Genomic DNA, 19,983 nt, shown 5'->3' on the forward strand with positions numbered 1-19,983 from the left:
TGGGTTTTGTCCCTGCACTGCTCTACCAGCCTGTAGCTCACCTGGCTGCCCTTGGATCCCGCTTGATGAATCCGGAAACTGAGGCACACAGTAGCCTGGATACAGCTGGGATTTCAGCCCAGGCTGGCCTCCTTAACCACTAGGCTTCGCTGTCCTCCTTCCGCTCCCGCCTCCAGGAAGCCCTTCCTGGTCTACACCCAACTCCAGGATCTGAGGTCAGCCCTTGGCCGTCCAGCTCATCTTCTCTGCCACCAGCCCCAGCACAGCGTCCTGCCTGCAACAAAAACTTAATAATGGCTGAGGGGGGTGAACCCTAAAGCAGGCAGGGGCCGGCCATGTGCAGAAGGTTAGAATTACTAGGACTTGTTAGGTTGCACAGTCCCAAGGCAGCGGCAACAACGTCTCTCACCCTCTCCCAGGAGGAGACCATTCCCCTTCCCTTGAACCTGGGCGGGCCTCGCGTCTTCTGTGAAACCAGAGAAGGTGGCGGGGGTGGCGCTGCCTGGCTTCTCAGCAGGTCAGCCTGGCAGCTTCTGCTTTGTTCGCTTGGAACCCTGCTTATTGGAGCCTGAGCTTGGGAACACAGCTGCCATGTTGTGAGGAAGCCCAAGCCACACGGGGAGGCTCCCTGCAGGCGCTGGCCCTGGTGAAGAGCTCGCAGCTGAGCCCTGACTGGGTGTGGTGGCTCACGCCTGTAATCCCAGCACGCTGGGAGGCCAAGGCAGCTGGATTACTTGAGGCCAGGAGTTCGAGAACAGCCTGGCCAATGTAACAAAACCCTGTCTCTACTAAAAATACAAAAAATTGGCTTGGTGCGGTGGCTCACGCCTGTAATCTCAGCACTTTGGGGGGCCGAGGTGGGCAGATTACCTGAGGCCGGGAGTTCAAGACCAGCCTGACCAACGTGGAGAAACCCCGACTCTACTAAAAATACAAAATTAGCTGGACGTGGTGGCACATGTCTGTGATCCCAGCTACTCGGGAGGCTGAGGCGGGAGAATCGCTTGAACCTGGGAGGCGGAGGTTGCGGTGAACTGAGATCACGCCATTGCACTCCAGCCTGGGCAACAAGATCGAAACTCTGTCTCAAAAAGGAAAAAAAAAAAATACAAAAAATTAGCTGGGCCGTGGTGACACACGCCTATAATCCCAAACTACTCGGGAGGCTGAGGCAGGAGAATCCCTGAACTCAGGAGGCAGAGGTTGCAGTGAGCCGAGACATGGCACCACTGCTCTCCATCCAGCCTGGGCTGTGAATGAGATTCTGTCTCAAAAAAAAAAAAAGGACAGGGTCTCACTCTTATCACCCAGCGTAGAGTCAGTGGCATGCTCACGGCTCACTGCAGCCTCTACCTCCTTGGGCTCAAGTTGTCCAACCGCTTTGGCCTCCCATGCAGCTGGGACTATGGGTGTGCACCACCACGCCTGGGTTTTTTTTTTTTTTGAGACGGAGTCTTGCTCTGTCGCCCAGGCTGGAGTGCAGTGGCATCATCTCGGCTCACTGCAACCTTCGCCTCCCAGGTTCAAGCAATTCTCCTGCCTCAGCCTCCCAAGTACCTGGGACTATAGGCACCCGCCACCTCGCCCAGCTAATTTTTGTATTTTTTTAGTAGAGACAGGGTTTCCCCAAGTTGCACAGGCCAGTCTCGAACTCCTGGCCTCAAGCAATCTCCCTGCCTCGGCCTCCCAAAGTGCTGGGATTACAGGCGTGAGCCACTGCGCCAGGCCTGTTTTGTTTTTTTTTGAGACAGTCTTGCTCATCGCCCAGACTGGAGTGCAGTGGCATCATCTCGGCTCACTGCAGCCTCCGCCTTCTGGGTTCAAGCAATTCTTGTGTCTCAGCCTCCAGAGTAGCTGGGATTACAGGCATGTTGCACCACACCGGGCTAATTTTTGTATTTTCGGTAGAGGCGGGATTTCATCATGTTGGCCAGACCTCGAGTGATCCACCTGCCTTGGCCTCCCAAAGTGCTGGGATTACAGGCATGAGCCATTGCATCCGGCTGATATCCTGTCTTAAAAAAAAAAAAAAGGGGGCAGGGCGTGGTGGCTCACCCCTGTAATCCCAGCACTTTGGGAGGCCGAGGCGAGCAGATCACAAGGTCAGGATTTCGAGACCAGCCTGGCTAATATGGTGAAACCCCGTCTCTACTAAAAATACAAAAATTAGCCAGGCGTGGTGGCACATGCCTGTAATCCCAGCTACTCGGGAAGCTGAGGCAGACTCTCTTGAACCCGGGAGGCATAGGTTGCAGCAGTGAGCCAAGATCGCGCCACTGCACTCCAGCCTGGGCAATAGAGCAAGATTCCGTTTCAAAAAAAAAAAAAAAAAAAAGGCAGCTGAGCCCTGCATTGGAGTCACCCCAGCTCGCAGGAATGAGGCCACCTGTGTATGAAGAGCTCAGCTTTTTTTTTTTTTTTTTTTTTTGAGATGGACTCTCGCTCTGTCGCCCAGGCTGGAGTGCAGTGGTGCGATCTCAGCTCATTGCAAACTCTGCCTCCCGGGTTCAAGCAATTCTCCTGCCTCAGCCTCCTGAGTAGCTGGGATTACAGGTGTACACCATCACGCCGGGCTAATTTTTGTATTTTTAGTAGAGATGGGGTTTCACCCTGTTTATTAGGCTGGTCTAGAACTGCTGACCTCGTGATCTGCCCGCCTCTGCCTCCCAAAGTGCTGGGTAATTACAGGCGTGAGCCACTGTTCCCAGCCGAGCTCAGCTTTTTGCCTGTCTTCCCAGCAGTGCATCCAGGCATCCTGGAGCAGAGACAGACCCCACAGGAGCGCACCCCCTCAAAACTCCTGACTCAGCATCACCAGCAACAACGTGGTTTTGCACCAACTGGTTGTGGATGGCTCCTTATGCGGTGACAGAAAACTAAAACTCAGGCACACAGCAGGTTTTTTGACTTTTATTAAATCTTTACAAAACAGAATACAAAATTCCGGCATTGACAGTTGGTGTAAAGGAAAACTTCTGAGCTCCGTCAGTTCACCTGGTACATTGGAATTAAAGTGCTTGGATGTTTTTCCCCCACTTTAAAAAAACTTTTGAGGTTTTTTTTTTTTTTTTTTGTCTTTTAAAAACATCGTAACATTAACACATGGCCGTTCACCGTCCCCCAGCGATGGGAGCTGGCCTGGGGCCCAGGGTCCTCCAGGATCTTCACTCATTCACAGTAACGGTTCTGACCAGTCCTTCAGGTCGCACATGGATGCGACAGGGGTGGGGAGGGAGGAGGAAGTGACTGTCCCACCTTCAGAAAAAAAAAAAAAAAAAAAAACCGCTGCTAGCCACTCAGCTTTAGAGACCCGATGGCTATGGGCGCCTGCAGCGGGCGGGGGTCCCTTTGCTTGTTCTTTGATACAAAAAGGCAGAGAATCCCCCGTTACGAAACATGGAATCACTGACAGGCGAGACGTGATGGGGGAAAGGGATGGGCGGCCTGCCCCACCCCCCACAGGGGTCTTTGGAAGGGGCAGTCCACAGATATGGGCAGTGGGGACCAGGGAAGGCAGAGCACCCCCACGGCCACCGGACTGTGACCATCGTACGAGATTCAGGAGGGGCAGCAGGGCCAGGCAGACGGTCTCCGAGGCCCCCACCCCCAGGCCCCCCCGACATTCAAGTATTCTTCAAGAACAGGGAAGCAAAGTCCATTGATGTTTTTTTTTTTTTTAAGGAAAAACTAAAAAACTAAACAGGAGGAAGAATCCCGACCGCGGATTTAGAAGCCAGAGGGGCTGCCCCAGCTGTGGAGCTCGGGGGCTGCGCCGGGAAGGGCGGGCGGTGACCCTAGCCGCCCCCGCAGCTGCCGCGCGCACTTCTGAAGTGGAACCCTGTATTGCATAGAACGTCCCCACCCGCGGGGAGGGGGCAGCAGGCTCCGCAGCCCCCGGGGGTTGGAGCATGGAGGGTGGGGGGACTGAGCAGACCCCCGCATTCCTGGGTGCCCGAAGGGAGGCCGAGGCCGCAGCCGTTTTCCTGAAGGTGGCAGACCAAAAACACTGCCCTGGGGGTGAGGATTCGGCCAGACCCCGGGCTCTGGGCTCAGCTCTAAGGACAAGGACGGAGCTGACGGAGCTTCCAGGTCAGGCCCGAGGGGCGGCGCGAGGCAGGACGTGGCTACGGTCAGACTGAGCCCTGAGAAGGGGCACTCGGGTGCCCCAAGGGGGTGTCTTCAGGACCCCCCACATTGGCTGACAGTGCCTGTCCAGCCCCTCTGCCTGCTGCGATGGAAACGGCTTCGGGCCGGGCGGGGCTCCTGCTGTCTCAGGCCCTGGTGTGGTGGGGAGGGGCAGCGGCGAGCCCCTGGGGTCAGCTGCAGTTTAAGGTCAAGGTCGGAGGCCGAATCTGGCCACCAGGAGTCCTGGACAGACAGATGGGCCTTGCAGGAAGCCCCGATTGTCAACTATCATGGGGACAAGGCAGGCGCGGGTGAAGGGTTGGGGGATCCCATGGGGTGGGTGGGTGAGCTGCCTGCCACCTGCCTGCCTGACCCCTCCAGAGACAGGCAGCCCCTCCCTTCCCCAACCAAGCCACCAGGGGTGCTCTCAGGGTGAGGGATAGAGGGGAGGAGCCTGTCCCTGAAATACTGCGGGCTGGGAGGGAACACGAGGGCAGGGTCCTGTGCCCCTCCCCAGCTCTGCAAGATGGCAAATGCTGTGGGCCTGCTCTCCTGAGTCACTGAAAGCCACGTGGGCAGATGGCGGGCAGCACAGGTGACCTGGGGGCACCTTCATAGTAGAGGTGAACAGGGCGGGGGACCGGGGAGGGGACAAGCCCACCCACCTACCCTCTGCTCACCTTCCCGGGTGCCTGCAATGCTTTTAACCATCCAAAGGAAAAAATAACGGGGAGGGGTGGAAACAGGAAAAAAAAAACCCAAAAGCAAAAACCTTCTATAAAACACCCCCCTCAGCTGAGCTTAGTGCCTGGGAATCCAGGCAGAGGAGGGGCAGCCCGCTGGACACCGGCTGGCGATAGCTTTAAAAACCTTTAGATTTGATTGGGGGACGGGCGACCTATGTACAGAGGGGAGATGGGAGGGTCAGGCGTGGTCTCCCACCAGGACCACGGGGGCCGAGGACAGGCTGGCCCTTTGCCGCCGCTGCGCCAGCTTGGACTGGGAGGGTGGAGACAGCTGCAGGCAGCGTGAGGTAGCTCGGACCAGGACGGGCTGGCCCTGCCCCGCGGCCTCCTCCTCAGCCAGGTCCTCGTCGTGCTGGGCCAGCTGCCGGTTCATGGCAATGGCCTCAGCCGCGAAGGACGTGAGGTCTTTGGCACAGCTGTTCCTGGGAAACGGGGTGGGGGTAGGTGGTCACCAAGAGGCACCCCTTAGGGGACCCCTGGGGTCTGTGAAGGCCCTGGGGGAAGGGGCTTCATGCCCCCCTCCCAGCCCCGACCCTGGGGCTCCTCTGAGCGCCAGGGCCCCACCGGGAGCTTCACTGAGTCACCAGGCTTGCCTGCCTCCCCGACCCCAAAGCAGTTCTCCGGGTCTTTCACAAGTGTCTTAACCTGGAAACCCCGCCCCCTGGACTCAGGGGTCCCGAGCACCCCTGCGGGCCTTACCTCTGCAGGACCATGGGAGTGGGCAAGGTGTTCTCCGGGGCGCACTGCAACGAGAGTGGGTGGGGGCAGGGCTGGAGAGCAGCTGGGGCCGCCTGGGGCGCTGGGTGGGGTGTCTGGCCAAGGGATGCCATGCCCATCCCATCACCAGGACCCCACCGGAGACCAGGAGTGCACCTGGGTGCCCCGGGAGCCAAGCGCCCACCCCGAGGTCCCTATGGTGAGGCTCCATGTCCCCCTGCCCAGGGAACCCGAGGCTGGGCCAGGCTGAGGCCTGGTGTTACAGGACCCAGTGAGGGTGGGGGCAGAGCCCCAAGCCCCACCTCTCCCGGCTGTTCCCAGCCCAAACCCACCTCCGCCCCCCTCTTAACCCATGGGTCTCTGGATGCTTCTGCAAGGAGTTTGGAGGCCCCCCAGCCCCTCGCCTGGGGACACAGAGTGACCCCAGCTTCTATTTTTAGTAAATCCTCACTCCCTGGGGTGGCAGCTCGGCTCAGATGACCTCTGGCAGGAGAAACACCCGACTCCTCCTCGATTGGAGGCCACACAGGGAAGGGTGGAGGCACAGCCTGGGCTTGAGACTGACGACAGGCTGGGCTGGGGTCTATGTGAGCTGGGCTCGCTGCCCGCTTCACTCCAGCCTGCTGCAGGGTGTGGGTCCCCACCACCCTCCAGGAAGGTTCTCTGAGTAGCTGCTCCTGGGAGCCGCCTGGCTGGCCAGCGGGCACCGTGCACAGGCGGGTGGTGGGGATTTCGGCTGCACCCCTCATCCCAGGGCAGAGCCTGTGCTCTCAAGCCTCAGTGCATCTCAGGGTGTCCAGGCTACACCCTCAGGGCTTCCCATGCTCGCTCTGAGGCCACCCTGCAGCCCCCCATGCCCCCCCTGGCGCCCGTGCGGCTGGCACTCACCCCCTGAACCCAGGGGTGCTGCAGGACTTGGGCGGCACTCAGCCTCTGCTTGGCGTCACGGACGAGCAGCTTGGAGATGAGGTCTTTGGCAGCGCAGGAGATGTGGGCCCAGTCCTTGTCGGGGAACTCGTACTTGCCCTCCTGGATGCTCTCAAACAGCATGTTCTGGGGACATAGAACACAGGGGAGCTTAGACCTGCCCAAGGGCCTGGATACTGTGCACTGACACGTGGCTCCAACCGGACCCCAACCAGGCCCTAGACCAGGCCCTAGACCACGCACGCCTGGGGCAGAGGGGGCTGGGAGCCGGACCAGGAGAGTCAGCTCCACCCAAGTGGAGCTGGATTTACAAAAAAGCAGCTCTGAGGGACCTGGTTCCCGGGACCACAGGCCACAGATGCTGAGCCTTAAGCCGCGGGCAGGCAGCCTGAGCCTGATCCCCCCAAACCAGGGGCCTCACTCCACCTCTCAGCTCTCTGAACCCTGTCTGGGGTTTCCCTTGGGCAGGCAAACCTGAAAAGCCTTCGGGAAACTGGCAGACAGGGCGGCACTGCCCTGTGGATGGCATCAGGGAGTAGGGCACACCGGGCAGGTCCCCAGGGGTTAGGGGGTGGTCAGGGGGCAGGTCCCCTGGACTTAGAGGGTGCACAGGGCAGGTCCCCTGGGGTTAGGGAGTGTTCAGGGCAGGCCCGGGGGAGGAGGGTGCCCAGGAGAGGAGAGTGCGCGGGCCGCCGCACCTGGCAGGCAGGGCAGGCCTCGCCGCGGTCCCAGCCGCAGTCGCTGCCACAGCGGCCCACGAAGGGCGGGTAGCCGCTGAGTAGGATATACAAGATGACGCCCAGGCTCCACAGGTCGCAGCGCTTGTCGTAGATGCTAGCCTCCTCGCTGAAGGCCTCCACCACCTCCGGGGCCATGTACTCCGCCGAGCCGCACTGCGGGGGGGGGGAGGGGCGCGTCAGCCGGGGTTTCCCAGCATTACGTGGGAACCGAGCACGGGTAACTGCGGGTCACCTGCGCCAGCCGGCTCGGACCCCGCCCCGCCCGGCCCGACCAATCAGCGGCTGCCGGGAACGCGCCCCCGCCCAATCAGCAGGTGCAGAGCTCGCCCCTCCCCCGTCGCGGCCCCGCCCCACCCGGCCAAACACCGACGCCTAGGGGCGCCTGCTCGAGGCCCCGCCGCGACACCCCGCCCAACCAATCAGCGGCTGTTGCTAGGCGGAAGCCCGAGCTCCGCGGCCTGGAGCTGCTGGATGGCCCAGGCTCCGCGAGATTATGCAACCGCAGAGCAGGCGGCCGAGCCCCCAGCCCTCCCCGCGGGCCCTCACCGGAGTGAGCAGCTCCGGGGTGGAGATAGGGGAGCAGTCCCCGTTGAGTTTGATGCCGCTGCCCAGGTCGAAGTCACAGATCTTCACGGGGGAGACCTGGGAAGGGCCAAAAGGGCCGTGAGCCTGGGGTCCCACGCGGTCCACCCCTCCCGCGGGGCCACCCTGCCGGAACTGGCCTACCTGGTTGGGGTGCTCACAGAGGATGTTTTCCGGCTTTAGGTCCCTGTGGGCGATGCCTGGGGGAGAAGCCACAGAACCACGACGGGGTGAGGGTCTGGGGGTCTTCCAGGAGTCCTTGGCAGGCGGCCCTAGGAGACTCCGGGCGGGGTCACCACCTACCTTTGTTATGCAGAAAGTCCAAGGCACTGGCCACGTCCTGCACCACCACGCTGGCCTCCAGCTCGTTGAAGTGCCGGCGCTTGTGGATGTGGCTCAGGATGGAGCCTGGGCAGGGCAGGGTGGGGCAGGACAGGGGGAACACGCAGGTCACCTCAAAGTCCCCTCAAGGCCAGCACCCACCTTCACTTTGGCGGGGACGCCCCCACACTGGCTTCCTCCAGCCCAAAGGCCTCACCCCTGAGCCACCATTTGGGCAGGACACTCACCCCACAAGCCCCCTCCTGCAGGTGGCACTAGGCCCCCATCCCATAATACCTCCCAGCTCCCTCCCTCCTCACAGCCTGGAGCCCCCAGGTACCTCCCCGCATCTTCTCAAACACCAGGTAGAAGCGCTCCTCCTCCTCGAAGAACTCAATCAGCTCTAGAACGTTCCTGGGGTGGGGGTGGGGGGCAGGAGAGGAGCTGAGGCTTCCTGAGGCCCCTGGGTACCTGCTGCCCGGCCTAGGAGGGGCCCACCCTCTTGGTGCTGGCCTGTCCACCGGAAGCTGGGACTGGAGCAATAGGCCAGCTTCACACTGCCCGCCTGGGGCTGTCAGCCAGCCTGCTTCAGGGAGGGGAATGCAGGGCCTGGGAAACTGGGTGCCCTACAGACGCTTGCTGGGGGTGATGTGGCACTCAGGCCCTTCATCCACTGAAAGACGGCTCAGGCCAGTGCGGTGGCAAGGGTGGCTCACCTACCTGTGTCCCTGGCACTGGTACAGCATCTCCACCTCCCTGAAAACCCTACTCCGAATGTGGCCTGGCTGCTTCTCAATGATCTGAAACAGGCGAAAGGACACAGCACCTGGGTTGGTGGGACGCTCATAGTCGAGAAGGGGCCAGAAACTCCACTGCCACGGCTGGAATTCACCACACTTAACACCCTGCAACTCTAGAAAGCAGGGCTCACGCCTGTCATCCCAGCACTTTGGGAGGCCGAGGCGGGTGGATCATGAGGTCAGGAGATTGAGACCATCCTGGCCAACATGGCGAAACCCTGTCTCTACTGAAAATATAAAAATTAGCTGGGTGTGGTGGTGCACGCCTGTAATCCCAACTACTTGTGAGGCTGAGGCAGGAGAATCACTTGAACCCGGGAGGTGGAGGTTGCAGGGAGCTGAGATCGCGCCATTGCACTCCCGCAGCCTGGTGACAGAGTGAGACTCCGCCTCAAAAAAAAAAAAAAAAAAAAAAAAGCCAGTGGAGGCTGCTCTCCACCTGTGACCCTGACAGCCCTCAGAGACACATTTGAGACCTATGACTTCTGCAAAATACCCCCACAGGATGTGAGGGTTCCCTGCCCTGGGCGGCCACCCTCCCTGACCCAGAGACAGTCAGCTGTAGTCCTCTTTCCCCACAGGGTGGGTCCCTGGTCACCCATAGAACTAGGGAGGCCTCAGGACACCTGGCTGCCAGCCCACCAGGCCCCACCTCACATGTGGCCACAGCACCAAGTCCTGCTCCCCAGCTCCGTGCCAGCCTGGGCAGACACTTGCCTGCCGCCTCAGCCAATATCTGTTTCCGGCCCGCCCTGGTTGGCTGTCCCAGCCACTGGCGGATCCAGCCTCCCTGAGCCCCAGAGCCTCAGGAAGCCACTCTACTGCCCCCAGCAGCTCCAGCTGCTCCCTGCCACCTTCACTCACAGAGGTGGGGTGAGGAGGCGTCTGCAGCTTCCCCTGGCACCTGCTGGGACCCTCCTGCCAGGCTGGACATGTTAGCCCCTCTCACTGGGCGGGTGCCTGGCTGCATGAGCACTCTGCCCAGGGTTCCCTGCCCAGTGCGATGGCCTGGTGGCAGCAGGGATGTGGCATTCCACCCTTGAGTCCCTGGCTCGTGCCTCTGCAGTCCCGTGTCTATACTGACAGACAACACTGTCCCAGCGAGGGGCAAGAGAACAACTGGACGCCAGGGTGTCCTGAAATACCACCACCCAGGCTGCTGCTGAAAGCTGTGCCCAGCAGGCACTGCAGATGGTTCTGGACAAAACTGAACCTCGTCCTGTCCCTTGGGTGGCCGGCTAGAATGCTGCTTCAGGGAGGGGGCGCAGCCCCTCCTGGCATGGAAGGGGCCTATTCTGAGGTCCCAGCATGGGGGCTCTGCATCCAGCCAGCAGCCTCACGGCACCAGGTGACCCCAGGGCGGCTTCCCGCAGCATGACCCTGAGGGCAGAGGGCCCACACCCCAGTCCCCATAGAACGAAACAACGCTCCTCAGACCCACAGGCCCAGCGATTCGCCTCTCTGACTCGCCCAGGACACCTCTTCCTCCCACTGCCACCTGGCCAGACCAACTCCCGGATGTCAGCGGCCAACAACACCTCCAGCGGGAAGTCCCCCAGGCTCTGCAGATCCCAACACTGACCACACCAGGTCAATGTGGCAAGATGACCAGGGAGGTGGCTCTGAGACACCTGTTAGGATCCCCCAGAGGCCACACAGCATGAGTCAGGCTACCTAACCCCCTGAGCCTCAGTGTCCCTATCTGTCAAACAAGGACAGGAAGCAAGGCTGGGCCACCAGGAGAGGGCTGTGCTCAGAGGAACGCCTGCTGTGTGGAAGTGCTTCCGGAGGGGCCTAGTGCTCCTGCACCATTGCCTTGGCCTGCCTGGGGGCTCCCAGGAGGCAGGGACCGTCCGTACTGTGTCTGTCCCTGCCTGTTGCCACTGTGGTCCCAGCACCTGGCCAGTAACCTCCCCAGGTTGGCCACCCCTCTTCTTCCTCCTTCTCCTCAGAGGAAAGCTCTAGCCTGGCCGTCCACCAGGACCCACAGGCTCCTGGCGAGCCCTGCTCGCCAGGGCACACCTGGCCCTCTTTCCCAGGCAGCCAGCCCTCCTGGGACCCCACCCAGCCCGGAAGCCGGATGCCAGGTCACGAGGGAAGCCTGGAAGATTTCTTGGAACACGGGATCCAACCGGCCCACAAGGTCACAGGGTCACAACCAGAGCCTCAACAGGGCTCCTGCTCCCAGCCCTTCGGCCACACCCTGGGTCCAGCAGCCGCCCAGGGCTAGGGTGACACAGGGGGCTCTCACGGGCCTGCACTGAGGTTCCCCAAACGCAGAGCCCCTCTGGGCCCTGGGATATGACATTGCATTTTGATCCTTGAAACCAAACTGTCATGTACCCTCAGGGACAGCTCAGAGGCAGGGACGGCCCAGGGGACCCAATGGGCACAGTGCCTCTGTCTGAAGCCCCCACCCTGGTACCAGAGGGGCCACCCTCACTGTCATTCCCGACTGGACTCAGGGCCCGGTGGCCGCTTTTAGACACGGGTCTTCCCGGCTGTAGGACGGACAGCCGGAATGCCACACATTGTTTCCACCCCCGCTCGGCACCGATCCCAAGGCGCTGGGTTCCCCAGGGCGCGGCGCGGGCCCACCTTGACGGCGTACTCCTGGCTGGTGATCAGGTTGATGCAGGTCTGCACTCGGGCATGAGCGCCCTCCCCCAGCACATCTTCCTGCAGCTGGTAGACGTCTGCCGGGCAGCGGGGCGGGCGTGAGAGGGACCCTGGCTGTTCCCCGCTCCCGGCTCCCCCAATGCCCGCCATCCCCGCTCACCTTCAAACCTGCCCGAGAAGCTGTCGGTGGCCCGGCCGCGCTTCTTCTTCTTGCCCCGCTTCTTGGCGTCCGGGATGTCAATGGGCTGGCTGGCGGGCATGTCTGTTCCAGGAGGCACGCCCAGGGGGCTCAGGACATGGCCCTGGCCGGCCGGCCCCCACCCCCCTGCAGGGGCTGGCCACTGCCATGGCGGCGACAGCAGCTGCCCTGTGCCCTCCTCCCCCTCGGGCCCCTCACCAGGGCGGGCTGAGCACTGCAGGCCAAAGTCAGAGTCTCCGTGGTCGGGCTGGTCTAGGGAGAAGGCCAGCTCGAAGGGGTTCTGCCCCTGCAGGGGAGAGGAGAGGAGAGGCACTCAGGCCCCATCCCTGCCCATGCAGCAGGGAGACCTATCCTGCCCCAGTGTCACAGCGTCCACACTGACAAGCCCTGCGCTGAGCATTACGGAAAAATCAACTCCGTCCCCGCTCACATACCAGGATCAACTCCCACCAGGATCAACTCCCGACGGGGCAGACAGCATAAACCAGGGGACCCCCAAGCTCCTGGGATTCACCTCCTCGCTGCCCCACACTCAGTGTGTGTGTGGATTTCTCTCTTTTTTAAATTTATGTTTTGTAGAGATAAAGTCTTGCTACGTTGCCCAGGCTGGTCTTAAACCCCTGGCCTCAAGTGATCCTCCTGCCTTGGCCTCCCAAAGTGCTGGGATCACAGGTGTGGGCCACATGTGGAAGGCGTGAGGCCTCCTAGCACCTCAGCAAGGCAAGATCAGGGGACGTAGAGTCTCTTGGGGGGTCCATGGAATTTGCCAACCCAGGGGGTGATTCTATCCCCCAGGAGATACTGGGCCATGTCTGGGGACATCTGTGGTTGTGACCGGTTGGGGGAGCTCCTGGCACGGAGTGGGTTGGGGCAGGGATGCTGCTCAGCACCCTGCAGTGCCCAGGACAGCCCCACCCCAGAGAAAGATGGGCCCCAACCTCCACAGGGCCGTGAGAAGACCTCCTGCCACCCGCAGAGCCCTGGGGGCCTCTGGGAAAGGGGTGCATTGCGGGGAGGGGACAGACACAAGCAGCTGGCTCTTGGGAACCCTGCCTCTGATGCCAGGATTGAGTCACCGTGGGGCCCAAGCCGTGTCTTGCACCTCCGTCTGCTTGTCCACAGAATGGGGACGGCTGACCTCTGGGGCGGGTCGCGGGGATCAAAGGCAGCGGGGCAGTGGGAGGGAGGTGAGTCACCGGGCGGGCTGCCAGCCTGGTGGCTGTGCCTGCTTTCCCACGGCCTCCTGGGCCATCTCAGGGCAGCTGAGTCCTCCCTGGGCCTCAGTTTCCCCCATCTAAGATGGCACACAACCACCTCTCCTTCCCCTAAGCTGCTCCCCTCCCTTTCGCTCAGTGCCTGGGGCTGGCGGGCTAAGAATTCAGTGCCTGGTGCTCTGGGGCCTGCTGAAGGTGGGGGCTCTGCTTCCATCACCCCTGCCTTCTGCCCCTACCCAAGCCCAGACACCTGCATTCCTCCGCCCATGTCCCGCAGCTGCCCGGCACACCTTTCCCCTGCCAGCTCTGTGCACCTACGCCCCCGCCACCCACCAGAGGCTCATCTGCTTCCAGCCCCCCAACCCCGCAGCTACCAGTTACCGAGTCAGTATACACAGTGCTGTACTGGTCCTGGGGGCTCACGGGAGAGGCACCCACAGGCCCGAGTGTGCCAGGCCCTGTCCAGACCACATCCTGCACTCTCCCATTTCAGTGCCAGACACCCCTGGAGGGAGCCCCTGGCGGGCCCTGATACCCGGCTAAGGAAGCCGCCTTGGGCCCTGGTGGCCAGGATTCAAATCCAGGCCTGTTGCACTGGGCAGGCTGGGGCTGGGTCAAGAAATGACCCAGCCCCAGGACCATGGGAGCAAGACCCTGACCAGGGTGCAAGGAACAGTGCAGATTAGAGTAGGCTTTGCCCAGCCCCCGTGGAAGATGGTGGCATACATATGTACGTTTCCACAGAGCAAATGGCCCAGCGCGGGGACTGCCGGCCCTTTACGAGGGGCCGGGCCTTTGAAGCTGGGGAACCGAGGCCCGGTCAGGTTCCTTGTACCACTGAGCTCTCACTCAGCTTCACCCGTCTGGGTGAACCAGGCGGGAGGGGCCCACAGAGGTGGCAGGGGTCCCAGTCCCAGTGAGGATGCTGGCTGCTCTGGGCCAAGTCACTGCCCCTCTCTGGGCCCCAGACAACCTGAATGGGGCTCTAACAAGAGGGTCGTTCAGCAGAAGTGAGACTCCAGTGGAGCCCGTGGGAGACCCGAGGCCAGGAGATGGGTGGAGGCCAGAGGGCAGAGTCTGGGAGGGGCCGTGAGCCAAGCTGCCCTCCTGCCTCCCCACCCACCCTGGCTCGGGCAGATAGCTACCAGGAGGCTACTGGGGGAGGAGGGAAGGAAGGGGGGCTCCAACTAGCCCCCATGGGAGTCAGCATTCCCATAAGGCTCCTGTCCAGAGGCCCCTGGTGGCCCTGGGGCAGCCACCACAAGGCAGGTGACCAGGGTCTAAGGCCAGACTGGCGTTCACCTGCTGTCTGACCTTGGCCTAGTGACCTCGCCCTGGGGTCTGTCAGGGGTGAGACGGGAGGCAGCTGCCCCCAACTCGTGGGAGCTCACGAGAGTGAAATGACCTAAGGGGCCACAGAGCCCAGCGTGAGCTCCTGGCCTTGTCTGGCCACCGTTCCCCTGTGCCAGCCACAGCCTCCAACTCAGCAAAGCTACAGATGGACGGCCGCAGCCACCACAGCGGAGGGGCCAGGCACCACGAGACTCCGCGGCCTCCTCGCCCGTGTACCGGGGAGCCCAGGCACACACGCCTGCAGTCTCAGAGCCTCACTTTCCCATCTGCGAATGGAAAGAAACCCAAGGCACTCACAGACGTGCCTCCCTGCTGGGCTGCTGCCTGCTGGAGGCAAGGAGAGTATTTCAGGAGAGGTGGCCCCAATCCAGGGAGCAGCCGTGCATGGTGGGGGCTATGGGGGGAGATTCCTAGAGCAACCGGTCCCGGCCACCTGGAGGAACACCTCACAGCCAGGACTGCCTGCCAGGCCCTCCTCCACCGAGACGCCCACCTTCCCAGCTCCCAGCCAGGCTGCCCTGGCCATGCACAGAGGCCGGCCCACAGTCCTGGGCAGTGTGGGCGGTCCTGGTCCCACTGTTCTAGGTCTGGCTGTGGGACTCGAGTCAGCAGGCCTTGGCAGGAGGTGGCTGGAACCATCTAGAAAGTTCAAGTGTGCTTTGGCTGCCTGGCTGGCCCCATGCACTGACTCTGTATCAGCTCATGCCTGGCCCTAGGAGGGAAAAGACCACTGTCAGATCCTCCTCTTTCCCGCCCAGCCCCTGACACTCTGATGGTGCCAGGCCTGCTGCCCTAGGGGAAAACTGGGCAGGGGTGGCAGGGGTGGAGTGCTGCCCTGGGGCACTGGCTGGACAGACCTGGGAATTCTTCCCAGTCTCTCTTTGCTCCTCCCACCCTGGAGCACCGCGTTGTGTGTACACACAAGACACAGACACACACACACACAAACACACACACATACACTCACACTCTCTCTCCCTCTCTCCAGTCCTGCCTTCCCTACCGGGCAACAGGTCCCTGCCCAAGGAAGCCCAGTGAAGCGATTACATAACCCCGGCCTGAGGGGTGGGGCGGGCCGGCTGACATCACTGCGTCCCCTGGGCCAGGTCCTGCGGGGCCCCTGCCCAGCACCTGCCCTCCCCTTCCCCCCCAAGATTTGCTCATCTGAAACCAGCACTCAACAGCAGTCACCACCCGGGCTGCGCAGAAACTTCCCGCTCCGACAGGAAACAGCACTTGGCCCTGGGGTGTCTGCGAAGTGCAGGGCTGAGGGGACATCCCCTCCCCTCCCCCACGGCACAGGCCCCCTGGGGGTGGGTGCACCTGACCAGCCCGGCCTGGGGATTCTGAAAGAAAGTCCCCAGAAGCCACATGGAGGTGGGAATGGGACTGTGGCCCGCTGACCCGTCCCCACCAGGGCACAACCAGCTGGAGCTTGCAGGGGACACCCCCCATAAGCCACATGCAGCGACTGGGACAGGACTGCAGCCTGCTGACCCCCCAGAACATACCCGGCGGGGGCTTGCAGGGGACACACAGCCTGGTGCCCTGACCCGGAGGGGGCTCCTGCTCCCAGCCTCACTTGGGGGTCCTGGAGGAAGGACCCGGCGGCCACGGCTGGAGAGAGGGCTGTGGCCTGCTGAACCCCCATCCTCGCACACCGACCCCGCTTCAGCGCACGGCCGGCCCGGGCAGCCCCGGGTGTAGGGCGGGGGCCAGGCACGAGCCCCGGGAGCCGATCTTAGGGGCGGGCCCCGCGCCCCCCACGCCGGCCATTCCGGTGGTCCAGCCCGGAGCGCCCCCAAACCGACCCCAGGCCTCACCTTGAACGAACGGTGGAAACCCTGAAGTTCGGCTGGTTTCTTCTGCACCATCTTCTGTCCGGGCCCCGCCAGCGGGGGAGGGGACCGAGGGCCCGGGGGGAGGCCCGAGGGCGGGCGGCCGGGCGGGGGGCGGCCGAGGAGGGGACCCTGCGGGCGGGAGCAGACAAAGGGAGGGCGGTGAGCGGAGCCCGGCCTGCCAGGAGCGCGGACCGGGCGGGGGCGGCGAGGGCTCCGCGGGGCCCGTTTCCCGCTACCGGGTCGGTGTCCTCGGGGCCGCCCTGGGGTTCGCACTCACCGGGGTCGGGCTTGGGCCGGGGCCGCAGTGCCGCCGCCGCCCCACGTCGCGCAGCCCGGACCCCGCTCCGCGGACCGCGCGGGGAACAGCGCCGCCGCCGCCAGCGCGGACCCCTCTACCTGGGCCACCGCCGCTGAGAGGAGCCGGGCGCGTCGCCGCCGCCGCCACCTTTATAGGCCCGGACCTGCTCTGGCCCCGCCCCCGACGCAGGCTCCGCCCGGCCTCACCCCCCGCGCACGACGTGGGCGGAGCCAGAAGAGGGCTCTCTCCGGGAACCCAGTGCGGCTGCGCGCTCCGGCGACGGGGCGTGTCCGAAACGGCTGGCGGACGCCTGCGCAGTGCGGCGCACGGGGTCTTGGTGCGGAACCTAGGCAGCGACCGTGCACGCGCGCCCGGAGCTGGCTTGTTTTTGCCGCCTGAGGCTCGCGGGGCCCGTGGGACCTGCGAGGCCCTGGGCCGAGTCCTACCGCCTGGCCCCACAAAGGGCAACTCCCTTGGCCTGTCAACCCAGGCCTAGTATACCCCGACTCCCTTGGTTCATGCTCTCGCTCTAGAACCTGCCATGGCTCCCTCTTGCAGTTCTCCAGTGCTGGCTCCAGCAGTCCCCCTCGTGCACCACCAGCACGCTTGGAGTCCCAGCCACTCCCTTCTAGTGCTGGGGGACCAGCCACCGCCACCTACTTTCTTCTTCCCCTGGGCCACCCTGCCTGGGGAGCACTGAGCTCCCCGAGTTTGCTTTGTGGTTGGCAGGAACCAGAGTAGAGGGTGGGGACTGAGGTCTGTGAAGGACCCTTCCTCTGTCCTCGAATAGCATTTCAGGGAGAACTGGGACCTGAGACCCACTGGGAAAGAGCCCAAGGGGTGGATGGTGGCCAGGACAGGAAGTAAAACACAGTCCCATTTTGGCTGGGGCCCCAAACCAGGCTTAGATAGAATCAGCGTGTCCTGAGCTGCCAGTCCCCCATCCCACAGCATCCTGGTTCAAAGTTCTCCCCAGGCCCCGGGCGTTGGGCACACAAGGAGTGGGGGGGGGGGGTTCCCCTGCTGGGTGGACTGTGGTCTCCTCTTCTGCAGGGGTTTCCAGAAGCTTCGCACAGCCCACCCCACCATCCCCCAACCAGGCCCTGAGCTCAAGAGGGGCTGGAGCCCCACTGACCTGAAGCTGGAGGGCCCCTGCCTGCAAGGCCACAGCTCTCAGGCCACAGGGGCTGGGAGGCCTGGCCTCAGCCACCCCCGGGGCATTGGGAGGAAGCCTGTGTGGAATTCCCAGCCAGAACCCAGCCCAGCGCCTGGCATTGCCCTGACTCTTGGCAGTGGGGGGACAGAAAACCAGGTCCCCCAGCCCCCCTTATTGTGCATGTGGGTGCGTGTGAACACATGCACACACACACACGTTAGCTCCAGGTGCCAACTAGGGGTGGAGCTGCTAGACCTGCTTGCCTGGGCCTGGCTCACAGAGGGCGCCGACTAAATAGTGCTTGGAGGAAAGGATAAGAGAGTGTGTGTGTGTGTGTGTGCGCACGCGCACGTAGGGGTTGTGTGGTCGTGTGAGCTTCCTGAGGCTACTGTAACGCAGGACCACAAACTGGGGGGCTTAAAACAACAGAAATGTATGCTCTCACAGTCCTGGAGCCCAGAATTCTAGAAGTGTGGGCAGAACTTTGCTTCCTCCAAGCACTCTAGGAGGATGCTTCCTGCCTCTCCCAGCTTCTGGGGGCTCTGGTGGTCCTCGGTTTGTGGCCGCATCACTCCAGTCTCTGCCCCCTCCTCTGTGTGTGTGTCTCCTCTTCTTATTTTCCTTTTTTTGAGAAGGAGTCTCATTCTGTCACCCAGGCTGGAGTACAGTGGCACAATCTCGGCTCACTGCAACCTTCGCCTCCCGGGTTCAAGTGATTCTTCTGCCTCAGCCTCCTAAGTAGCTGGGAATACAGGCGCACGCCACCACACCCGGATAGTTTTTTGTATTTTTAGTAGAGATGGGGTTTCACCATGTTGGCCAGGCTGGTTTTGAACTCCTGACCTCATGATCCACCCGCCTTGGCCTCCCAAAGTGCTGGGATTACAGGCATGAGCCACTGCACCCGGCCTATTTTACTATTTTTTGAGACAGGGTCTCACTCTGTCGCCCAGGCTGGAGTGCAGGGACACATTCGTAGCTCATGGCAGACTCAACTTCCTGGGCTCAAGCGATCCTCCTATCCCAGCCTCCTGAGTAGGTGGGACAACAGCACCTTGCCTGCTGATTTTTAAACATTTTGTAGAGATGGGGTCTCACTATGTTCCCCAAGCTGCACTAGAATTCCTGACCTCAAGGGACCCTCCCACCTTGGCTTTTCAAAGTGCTGGAATTACAGATATGAGCCACTGAGCCTGCTGTCTCCTCTTTTTATTTTTTATTTTTATTTTTGAGATGGAGTTTCCTCTTGTTGCCCAGGCTGGAGTGCAATGGCACGATCTCGGCTCATCACAACCTCTGCCTCCCAGGTTCAAGCAATTCTCCTGCCTCAGCCTCCCGAGTAGCTGGGACTACAGGTACGCGCCACCACGCCCAGCTAACTTTTTTGTGTGTATTTTTAGTAGAGATGGGGTTTCACCATGTTGGCCAGGCTAGTCTCGAACTCCTGACCTCAGGTGATTCGCCCGCCTGGGCCTCCCAAAGTGCTGGGATTACAGGCGTGAGCCACTGGGCCTGGTCTCTTCTTCTAAGGATGCCAGTCATTGGCTTAGGGCCCACTCAGTGTGATCTCATCTTAACTTGGTTCCATCTGCAAAGACCCTATTTTCAAATAGTTTCTCGTTCACAGGTACCAGGGTTAGGACATGGATGGGTTTTTCCGGGAGACTCAGCTCAGTCCACAGAGTAAGTGGGACCATTTCATGGTATGCGGCTGTGGCACACTGTCCTTGGTGCAGGTGTGGGGCTGTGTCCATCTTTCAGTGTGGACCGACATGGGTTCAACATTCACCCTGACCATGAGGAGCAGACCTGAACCAAGGCTCAGCCCATGCCTGGGCTCTGTGTCCAGCCAAGCTCAGGCACCGGACAGGAAAGGCTGATCTGGGAGCCAGGCCAGAGGGGCAGGTCTGTTCCTGGCACCATAGCCAGGCCTTGCCCCGGGCCCTGTCCCCCTCCCACAGCCCCAGCAGGTGGGAGCCATCAAGAGCCTCATGCAGGCTGGGCGCGGTGCCACACGTGTATAATCCCAGCACTATGGGAGGCCGAAGCGGGCCAATCACAAGGTCAGGAGTTCGAGACCAGTCTGACCAACGTGGTGAAACCCCGTCTCTACTAAAAATACAAAAAAAATGGCTGGGTGCGGTGGCTCACGCCTGTAATCCCAGCACTTTGGGAGGCCGAGGCAGGCGGATCACGAGGTCAGGAAATCGAGACCATCCTGGCTAACATGGTGAAACCCCCTCTCTACTAAAAATACAAAAAATTAGCCAGGCATGGTGGCGGGCGCCTATAGTCCCAGCTACTCGGGAGGCTGAGGCAGGAGACTGGCATGAACCCGGGAGGCA

General features: G+C 61.9%; 1 protein-coding gene across 5 annotated transcripts; it reads right to left on the minus strand.

Moving 5' to 3' along the window:
• Window positions 1–2,894: 2,894 nt before the first annotated feature.
• Window positions 2,895–16,613, minus strand: MKNK2 (MAPK interacting serine/threonine kinase 2). Of its 5 annotated transcripts, none has more exons than XM_008972579.6 (14): window positions 16,462–16,612; window positions 16,167–16,313; window positions 11,975–12,062; window positions 11,738–11,839; window positions 11,557–11,654; window positions 8,879–8,958; window positions 8,499–8,572; window positions 8,141–8,245; window positions 7,982–8,037; window positions 7,802–7,897; window positions 7,214–7,408; window positions 6,477–6,641; window positions 5,571–5,614; window positions 2,895–3,255 (listed from the first exon to the last, which is right to left on the minus strand). In XM_008972579.6, exons 2-14 carry the CDS (start codon window positions 16,215–16,217, stop codon window positions 3,165–3,167), a joined length of 1,245 nt encoding a protein of 414 aa, XP_008970827.1. In that variant the 5' UTR covers window positions 16,218–16,313; window positions 16,462–16,612; the 3' UTR covers window positions 2,895–3,164. The 5 variants fall into 5 exon arrangements, with proteins under 5 accessions (XP_008970827.1, XP_003819275.1, XP_008970825.1 ...); XM_003819227.7 differs by having other exon boundaries at window positions 2,895–5,293; XM_008972577.5 differs by having other exon boundaries at window positions 11,738–12,062; window positions 16,462–16,613.
• Window positions 16,614–19,983: the final 3,370 nt, after the last annotated feature.

Source organism: Pan paniscus, chromosome 20 (assembly GCF_029289425.2).
Source record: "Pan paniscus chromosome 20, NHGRI_mPanPan1-v2.0_pri, whole genome shotgun sequence".
NCBI classification, from domain to species: domain Eukaryota; kingdom Metazoa; phylum Chordata; class Mammalia; order Primates; family Hominidae; genus Pan; species Pan paniscus.

What these genes read in the sequence shown, in the direction of transcription:
- MKNK2 (XM_008972576.5), bottom strand. Translation starts at nt 16,217, where the DNA reads ATGGTGCAGAAGAAACCAGCCGAACTTCAGGGTTTCCACCGTTCGTTC. An exon ending in GCCAGGAGTACGCCGTCAAG is followed by an intron (nt 8,959 to 11,556) that starts GTGGGCCCGCGC and finishes CGCCTGTTTCAG; the next exon opens with ATCATTGAGAAGCAGCCAGG. An exon ending in GGACTTTCTGCATAACAAAG is followed by an intron (nt 8,038 to 8,140) that starts GTAGGTGGTGAC and finishes CTTCTCCCCCAG; the next exon opens with GCATCGCCCACAGGGACCTA.